At 27.6% G+C, this 9,575-nt stretch overlaps 1 protein-coding gene across 1 annotated transcript; it reads right to left on the reverse strand.

The window, feature by feature from the left end:
• Window positions 1-594: 594 nt before the first annotated feature.
• LOC145843019 (adhesion G-protein coupled receptor G6-like) lies at window positions 595-7,157 on the reverse strand. Its single transcript, XM_082950493.1, has 13 exons — window positions 7,081-7,157; window positions 6,630-6,939; window positions 6,294-6,400; window positions 5,608-5,861; window positions 4,708-5,134; window positions 4,417-4,592; window positions 4,064-4,173; window positions 3,516-3,621; window positions 3,066-3,234; window positions 2,721-2,908; window positions 2,271-2,450; window positions 1,777-1,878; window positions 595-829 (listed from the first exon to the last, which is right to left on the reverse strand). Exons 1-13 carry the CDS (start codon window positions 7,136-7,138, stop codon window positions 740-742), a joined length of 2,277 nt encoding a protein of 758 aa, XP_082806619.1. The 5' UTR covers window positions 7,139-7,157; the 3' UTR covers window positions 595-739.
• Window positions 7,158-9,575: the final 2,418 nt, after the last annotated feature.

Genomic DNA, 9,575 nt, shown 5'->3' on the forward strand with positions numbered 1-9,575 from the left:
TCTTATTTAAACTTAAATTATAAAGAAATGAAAGAATAGGGTATTAGCTCTTACACACTCTTGCTTTCGGTCGCAGACCGAGGTAGCAACTAAAGATAAAGATGGCCCCGAAGCTCCTGCTAATCTGGCTCGTGTCGAAACTGCCGAACCTGTTATTGAGGCGGTTTCACACAAAGCTAGAGACCCCAGTAGCCCGGAGTACTACGGCTTGATTAATGGTTTGTTTGCAAAATGTAGAATTTTTCCTTGTAAGAAAATCAACCATAACTGTTATACTACCACGTTGCACAAACAGCAGTGAGCACTTTTTGAATTTTAGTTTGATTTGGAGTTTGTGAACTTTAAAAAATAATAAACTGCTTGCTGCTATTTAGACTATTTCGTAAAATATATGCGTAAAACTTTATATAACTTTTTTAAACACAAAGTTTGTATTAGATTACAAAAGACCTGAAAAAAAAGAAACATATTTGTTTAATACATTTTGTAATTTATTTTTTAATAGCTGTTATCTTTATAGTTTTATACCAATAGTTATAGTATACAAACTAGTTTGATTTATTTTACAAATAAATTCTGAAAAAAAATGCAATCTATATCTAAAAAATGATGAAACAATCTTAAAGAAAGATAAATATAAAAATACGCATTTAAGTAAACAGCAGTTTTTGTTTTTTTCCAACAAATTTTTACCTTTAAAGTTTTTTATACAATTTTAAAGCATTTATAAATTTCAAACTCAAAACTGGGCAGTAGTTTTTAAGCCAGTAGATTGAGTTGATCTTGATTTTTCACTTCTTTTATTTTCGTATGAACTTGATATTTTGTGCTAAAAAATAATCATACCATAATTTATGTTGTTATTTTAATTATTTATGTTATAGTTGCACAATTATTTTAAATTTAGTTGTTAGTATAACAAGTTACATTTAAAACATGTACAATACTTAATAATCAAAAAAGTATAAAGTTTATACTTCAAAAGTTATTCTAGAACTTAATGCAAGTCGGGTGTAGTTTAATTAAAAATAACTAATACTATAACCTTAACGCACAAATATAGTTCTGACTGAAATCTTTATGTTTTGACAGTATTACAAGTTTATAATTTATTTTTTTTTACAAAGAAAAACACGTTTGAGTTTTCATAACTTAACAAATAAAATTTTAAGTAAGAGGCCTTTATGACTACATAAGTATAAGAATTGTCTTTTAACAGAATAACTTATGAGTTTCTTGTATACTTTAGCCAGGGTTGGGCAACGCCGGCTTTCCAAGAAGTCTGGCTTGCACGATATTTTTAAATTTAAAAAGTGTGCAACAAAAATAAAACAGAGTTTTTCTTTACAAAAGTTTTGAATTTTTTTTTTGAATTTTCTTTTTAGTAGACAGTCTAAATAAACAACTCTTTGAAATAGTTTTTATTATTTTTCTGCTTTTAAAGAGTTCTTTTTAAACTTTATTTTAAAAATTGATAAAATTAGGTAGCTTGCGAAAATTTTGTTTAAGGAATCCAAGCAACAGAAGAATTTCTTGTAAATCTGGCCAGCCGACTAAAAGGTTGCCAAACCTTAAATTAAACTCTTCTAAAACGTTAAATTTAGCTAAGTAAAAAAAGTTAAGTCGAATATAATATTTTGTCTAAGTCTAAAATAATCTAAATGAAGATAAGATTAAAAATCGTTTTAAGATGAAATTTTCTAAACGGTTTATACAAATTTATAACAATGGCTATATGTAGAAAATTGAAAAGAAAAAAAAAACTAATTTACTTACGCTGCTAAGTATTTGCTTCTTTTTTACATTCAGCAACTTGACCGCGATCAATTCTTTCACATTAGGCTGAGTCGCAATGTAAAACACAAAAATCAGTACTCCCTATAAAACAATTATAAAACATACAAAAAAAGCAACAAATCTTATTTATAAAACGCTCTAACCAAACAAAAGTAAAACTTATAGCTTTTAGTCTTTTTTTTTTATTCAAAAAAATAAAGGCTATTGGTCTATAAAGTTTACTGATTAAAGTGATAAATACAAGCTGTAATATGATTATTGAACTTGCTGCATTGCTAAAATTTTTATGAATTACACTACTCTAGGTTACAAATAGTCAGAAACTGTTTATACTTAATGTTCAAGATGTTTTTTAGTTTAAAATCAACAAAAGTAATTTTAAAAAAATCTTTAAAAAAAACTAACCGCTTGATTAAACTTTACACTGTAATAAACTTACAAACATGTGATATTGTTATTATTATTTTTTTAACCTGAAGCGAATTTATCAATGAGAACAACACGGAAAACACCCGTTTCGCATCCGGGTCGGTGGACAGCAGCATCAGGTAGCCGAATATCCAGGGAAGCCCCAGTGTTGATACCATGCAGGCAGCTCTCTTCAACGACTTTTTGTTTTCTTTCCACGACGTCTTGTCACTGTTGCTCAGCTTCTGCGTGAAAAATAGGCTTAATAATTTACTTTCTTGTTTATAATAACTAACTTTTGTCTATGAGCTATCATAAAACATATGTTTATAAGTTTGTTACTAAAAAAAATAAAACATGTATTTCAGGTAGATTATGTTGTTAGCAAAAATTTAAAACTTAAAACTTGTTGTATTTATAAAATAAACACAAAATATCTATAAAAGTGTAATACATAACTACACTTAACATTGTACATAAACACTGTGTTGCTATAACAGAATTGAGCAACTTACTTTTCTTCCGCACGTGATGTAGTAAAGACACAGTACGAAAATGGCCGAATTCAACAGAAGCACGAGAGCAACTGGGATGACAACTGAGAAGAGCATGGGCCATGTGCTGAGCCAGCAGTATTTGCTGCTGATGTAGTTGTCCCTGCCGTACGAGCCGTAGACTGTTGTCACTTCTAGTAGTGGTATGCCTGTTAGTTTTTTCAATTAATTTTAGAAAAGAATTCGAAATAAATAAAAATTGAAAAAACATTTAACACAACCTTAAAATTAGAACCAAGTATTATTTTTAGGCGTATACAAAAAAAATAAAGTGAATATACTCAAGGTAAATAAAACAGCCTTTACCAAAGCAAACAACTAGGGCGCATCGGAAAAAGGTCCGCTCGTCAAAAAATCCCCTGTTGATGCGCGACCAGACCAAGTGGTAGAACAGAAAGCAGCCTTCAACCAACAGGGACGACCATAGAGCCAACACGGAGTAGTGGAGCAGAAACGCCGTTGCTAGGCAGTTGCTCTTAAAGTAAAAAATAGTTTCAGTGTTTTTTAAATTGTATTTAAAAAAAGCTTTATTTCCTACAACGTATTGTTTGTTTATGTTAAGATGTTTAAAAAAAATGGTTTATCTAAGTATACTATAAAATTTTTTTACAAAATAAACAAATTTTCATGATAAAAATTGCCATAAGAACAAAAGAAAGTTTAAACTATTTAGTACGTATTACACTTATTATCGTAATTTTATTAAAATTAATTTTAGGAATTGTTTGGCTTTCATGTTTTTTTTAATATTCTTACTTTATTTTCCGTGTTGTCTATTCCTGCCATGAAAATTATGTCAATAAACAGAACGCAAGTACAGATCATGAGAAGTATACGGTGTGATAGCTTCGAATGCAATTCTCTGTAAAGTTTTCGGGTAACACTTGTGGATTAAATTCATTCATTTTTTATAAGTATTAATTAGTTTATCAAATAGAAGTTAAATTGATCAGTATCAAGAATTTTTTCTAAAGAAAACTATTTTTTAAGTGTCTTTCTTTTAAAAGCCTTGGCAATTACAACTAATAAAACTGTATAAAAAATTTTAAAACATGCTAGTATAATAGCATAAAACAACTATTGTTTTTTTTTATTAAAGTCATGTTGTTATAAAAATTATATTTTGAATTTAAAACTGTTAAACATCTATGTTAAAGCATCAAAAAACAGTTAAACACATTTATAAAACTATTCATCTTAGAATAAAAAAATTAAATCAAAACTATTAAAACTTTATTACCTTAAACAAACATGAAATTTAGCTTTTATAGTTCATATCAAAAATGTAAAGGATAGAGACTTACCTAAAGTATAAAACGACGGTTATAGTTAGAAGAATACAGGAAAACGAAATCGAACAGCCAAAAAGAGTCACCAGATCCATGTACTTCGGGGCGTAATCTTCTTCAATGTCCTAAAGGTAGTATATTTTCAAATAAGTTTTTGTAAGGCTTTTTATAAACGTGAAAACTTTTATCAGAAAGAAAACACATATGATCTAATAGTTATGTAGTTTAAAAAATAAAATCCGTACAGATAATTTTAAATTTTTATCGACTATCAAACAAAGTTGAATTATAAAACTTTGAAATAGGATGTTTTTTTGTATATATTTTTTAAATAAGTATTTAAACTTGGGTTTTTTAATTGCACTCACCAGTATCACCGCAAAATGAGTCATGTGGTTACAAAAACACTGAATTTGTTGAAAGTTTCCGTTTACGTTGCTTACTACTTTTCTGCAGCCTTTTGACGACCAGTTTTGGGTATCAAAGTCCCAAAAAACGCATTTTTCATCAACTGTGAACTTTGTATCGTCTCGTTTGTAAACTCCTAAAAACATTTTATTTTATAAAAAAATACATTCTGGTCTTTTGATAGTTAACAATTAGTTTTATATTTTATAGATATTTTCTTGAACATTTATAATAAGCCCGTAAAATTAAACCTGTTTTAACAAACGAAGAGTTTTGCAGCGAGCTGATACTGTCTAATAATCCCGCACCTCCAGCTTTAACAATGTTCACTATTTCCAACTCGTTTTCAAGGCTGGACACGCCAACTTTTCCAGATTTAACCGACACGGACAGAACGTTGCTGAGGACCAACTTTTGGCCATCGCTTGGCTCGTCGGCGGCGGCGAACATTTTCGGGCTCAAGTACTCGACGGTGGTCACTTTCACAAGCTCTTCGTCCCTCTTCTGTCTCTTCAGTTCTTTGGTGAGCTGCCGGTTGATCTTGAAGAATGATTTTTTGCTTTCTTCAAACGGGGGGTTTCCACGCTCCGACCCGCCTATCATCGAGCCGTCTAGTTCTTCGCCGTCCAACTGAATCGCGTTGATTACGACGTTGTCGTTTTTTATTTGGAAGTTTCCCTGTTGTGAAATTAACGGTGCTATTTTAAGGATTTTTATTTTGGTTAACACTAGTTTCATATTTTTTTCATATTACCTATAACATTTTTGAGTTTAATTTTAAAGAATATTTTTCAGTCTGAAAAGGTCTAAATAAAAAATATCATTTTGGTAAGTTTTAAATTGTTTTTATTATCTTTAAGGTTTTTGATGTTTGAAGCAATGGATTAAACAATTAACAAACAAATAAAAATATTAATTTTTTTAGGATAGTGCTTAAAAAAACATATTAAATTATTTATAATGCTTTATTTAAAACAAACAAGTTTAACAGTTTACTTATGAATATTTGATATTCGAAAACAGTTAAAAAATTATTTTTAATATATCTTATCAAACACCAAGCAAAATTTTATTATAGCAAAAACTCATAACCAAACTAAAACTGTTTGTATTTTTGGTTAGTTTCTAAAGTACTAAAACTTCCATCAAACCTCTTTAAAGTCATAATTTTCCACAGATCTTTCAATTACAGACAGAGTTATTGAAACAGTTTCTGAACTAAACTTTTCGAGTTCAACGAGTTTCGCACTCATAACAGAGTTCACGTAACTCGCCAGCTTTTTTATTTCATTCTTACTTGTGGGCTTGCTTTCGTTTGAAAACTGTTTGAGGATTTTATCCAAGGTTTCAGGGACTGTTTGAGGTGCGGTTGGCTCAGTAATTACTGGCCCTTTTTGTTGCAAACCTGTTTAAAGCTTTCTTATTTAATATAAACTCAAATGATTTATGTTAGTTATACAGAATTGAAATACTCTATTACATTTTTAAAACTACATTGTAGACTTATGTCAAACAGGTGTAAGAAAACTGCTTTAAGTTTGAAAAGCTGATAAGAAAAGTTTAACTATTTAGTTTTATAAAATAATTAAGATAAAATTTTTATAAAGAATAAAAAGAAAGATTTTTTTTTGTTGCTAATTTCCGGTAAACTATCCTTTAAAATCTGTATAAAAAGTATTAAATTTATATCAATTTTAAATACAGTATTGCTTTTGTATCACTATATTTAACAACAAGATGTAAACGTCTTATACAAATTATTAACAGTAAATAATTTGTTTAAAAATAATTAATTAGTTATCCAATAATTTCTGTTAAATAGTTTAATAGAACTTACCATTAGGCTCAGCTTGATGATACTGACAAACGAAAGCATTTTCTCGATTTTTAATGTTGTTGTGTAAAACGCAAAAGCTAATTTCATCATTTGCCACATAAGCTGTACTGTTAAGTATAAATCAAATTGTCTTACTTTAACTTTGATTATAAAAAAAATAAAACTTATATAGCTAAAGAAGTTGCTTGCCTAAAAAGATATTTTCACAGTTATTTTACTTTTTAGTGTTAAACTGTCCAATTGTTTTTGTTTCAAACTGAAAACAAATTATCAACAGCAAATGAAGATTGTAAATGAGTTGCATTTCTGTAACAAAGTTGAAAAAAAAAAACCAACTCTCTACTTCCCAAACAGTCGTTTCTCGGGTTAAAGATCGCCTGAATGACTTTGTGGGCTTCGAAGTCCGACCTCTGGTCTTTTACCTGGTACCAGACCGCGAAATTATCAACTTCAAACCTGTCCGAAACCGTCTGTCCGAGTAATGCAATCGCTGACTTTTTCTCAACCGTGTCCACGTACGCGAGTTGAGCAGAAACTGATTTGCAGAAGGCTATTGCGTCATAATGAGTCATTTTGCCCATATATAGTTCGAAGACTAAGCCTTCTGCAGCGTACATTTTTCCCGTGGGAAAGTCCTCAACTGATGCTAAAAATATATATTTAAGTTATTGTATGATTGTATATTTGGTTGTAGTAGAAAACTTTGGTAAGTAATCAATTTTTAGAATTTGTGATTGTAAAAATTGTTCTATCAAAAAATAAAAAATAAAAACACGTTTTTACAGACCTTGTAAGAGTAGTGCTTGGAAAATATTCAAAGACAATAGAAAAAATACCTTGTTCATTTTTTGTAATTTAAAAAGAATAAACCTAAAAACAAAACCTCATTAAATATGCTGAAAATTGTAACTGTTTGTTTTTGAAACTTTACTTTGTTAAAATTAAGAAATTAGTTAATTAAAAGTTAATACTAAATAAAATAAATAACAAACAAATTAGTAATTATTAAGATTAAAACAAATTAAAACCTTTTAGATTTGTGCTCAAAAAACACTTGTCAATTTGTTAAGTTTTAAAATTGTACATATATGAAAAAAAAACTCTCTACCTGTATTTAAAACAAAACTAGCTATTTAAGAGCATAAGTATCTATAAACACTGAAAATAGTTATTTAATGAATAAACAAATGAAAAACAAAACTAAATAATGATAATATCATTTGTAACTGTTGTTTTACCTTTTAATTAAGTATAAGAAAAAAGTTGTATAAACTTATGTTTAGATACATATACATGCATTTGAAAAAAAAAATGTTTTTTTAGACATTATAAAGTTTAGGAAAAAATTGATAGCCATTATTTCTTTTCTCAACAAAAATGTCAAAAAAAGTTCCAAACGAAGTTTTTACGTTTCATGCGTACTACATTTCCTGTACTTTTCAATTCAATTTGAAAGAATACAAAGGATTATATTTCTAAACATAGCTCAAAAATTTTCTTCTTTTTAAAAGAATACAAAGTTTTTTTTTTAGTTTAATTTTTTTTGTGTAATGTTAAAGTGCTAAGAAGGAGTCTCATAAAAAAAGACCCATACGCTTGATAAGGTTGGTACATACTTTATTTTAAAACGATAGCGTTAGAGTAATATCATAAAATCAAATCTAATAAACCGCTAAACTGATCAAGCCATGAAGTGATTCAAAAAAACACCATACAACTTTAAACGCAGTTACATTGTTTTATTCAGAATTATATACAATTTCTTGGTGATCACTTTTGGGTTCGTTTAAGCATAATAATATGTCTTTTAAATAAAATATTGAAGTTTTCAAATAAAGATATAAAACATAAGCTTGTAATAGTTTAGTGTTGCTAAAAAACTATTGTTAGTACTGCTAAAAAAGCTATAGATGACGAAGAAAAGATTTAGGTTATTTAAATATGTACTAACCATACAATTAGACAGTTTTAACATCTTCATACAATTATTAACAGTTTTCATAAGTAAATTAACAAACATCGTTACAGATAAAACTAGCTCTAATAAATTTTGTTTCTCATTACATACACTTTTTATTAGCTTATTATCTTTCAAAAGATCAAAATATTATAAAAATGGTATATTACTAAGTTTAAGCTTATGAGTTTCGCAAAATAGTATATCTAGTTTGTTCATTTTTTTGTTCATAAACTTTAAATTAAAAACATAGCTAGAGTAAAATAGCCAGAGCTAAACTACACCTAGTGGTAACAGTGATATTAATTTTTACATAAAAGTTTTAACTATAATTTTGCAATCAAAACTGTATTTCAGCCAAATTTGAACGGTCTATAATATTACTAACATTAATAGTTCTTTTGTCAACTCATATTTGACTATTGCATCAAACAAGGCAGAAAAAATTAAATCTGACTGTTAACAAAAGTTATATCAGTAAAAATATATTAAAGATCAACAAAATAAAAGTTGTATAGTCTAGTTAAGATTTAGATTTTATAAAGCGTTTTATATTTTATGAAATGTTAGTATTACATTTAATTTTATAGAGAAAGTTTTTAAAACTGACAAATACTACTTTATAACTAAATACTACTTGAATATTTGATCGTTACTATTCGAATCAATAATTTAATAGTTTAAAAACTTAGTTATACTTATTTTTTAAGTAAAGTACTTTTTCTCTATTTGGTAGTTAATTAATAACGAAAAACAAAGTAAAAAGTTGTATTCCATTCTTTGTTTATACATTTAAAGTATAACTTATAGACAAACTTTCAGTTTAATTTCTTTTAATTTTTTACAGCTTTCACGTTAGATTGAAGCTTATTCATTTTAAGTTAAAATGTTAATCTATACCGTGTTATTTAGTCATATAAGCATAATCTTTACAAAAATAAGAATCACAAAATTTAAACTAAGTTAATATCAGAACTTTATTTTATATGAGGTTTTTTTTATCAATAAGACTTTTTCTATTGTTTACTATAACATGTTGTTTTAATATCTTTTTGGCAATGTTTAATAATTAATGTATAAACTTAGAGAAAAAATTGATGACAATAAAAATATTACACCAAAATAAAGTTTTTAATCCATGCAAATTTACTAAAAAGTTTGATAAAACTATTAAAAGTTTTAACGCACTTAGTAATATTTATCAAAACGTCACCAAAAAGTCTATCAGAGTCAAAATCTGTAATTGCATGTGCCGTGAAACAAGCTATAGTTATGACTAAGTTTTGATTATACCACAAGTTGGATAGGATCAATGAAAAAGTCTT

This window comes from Thalia democratica, chromosome 1, assembly GCF_965202585.1.
Source record: "Thalia democratica chromosome 1, ktThaDemo2.hap1.1, whole genome shotgun sequence".
NCBI lineage: Eukaryota > Metazoa > Chordata > Thaliacea > Salpida > Salpidae > Thalia > Thalia democratica.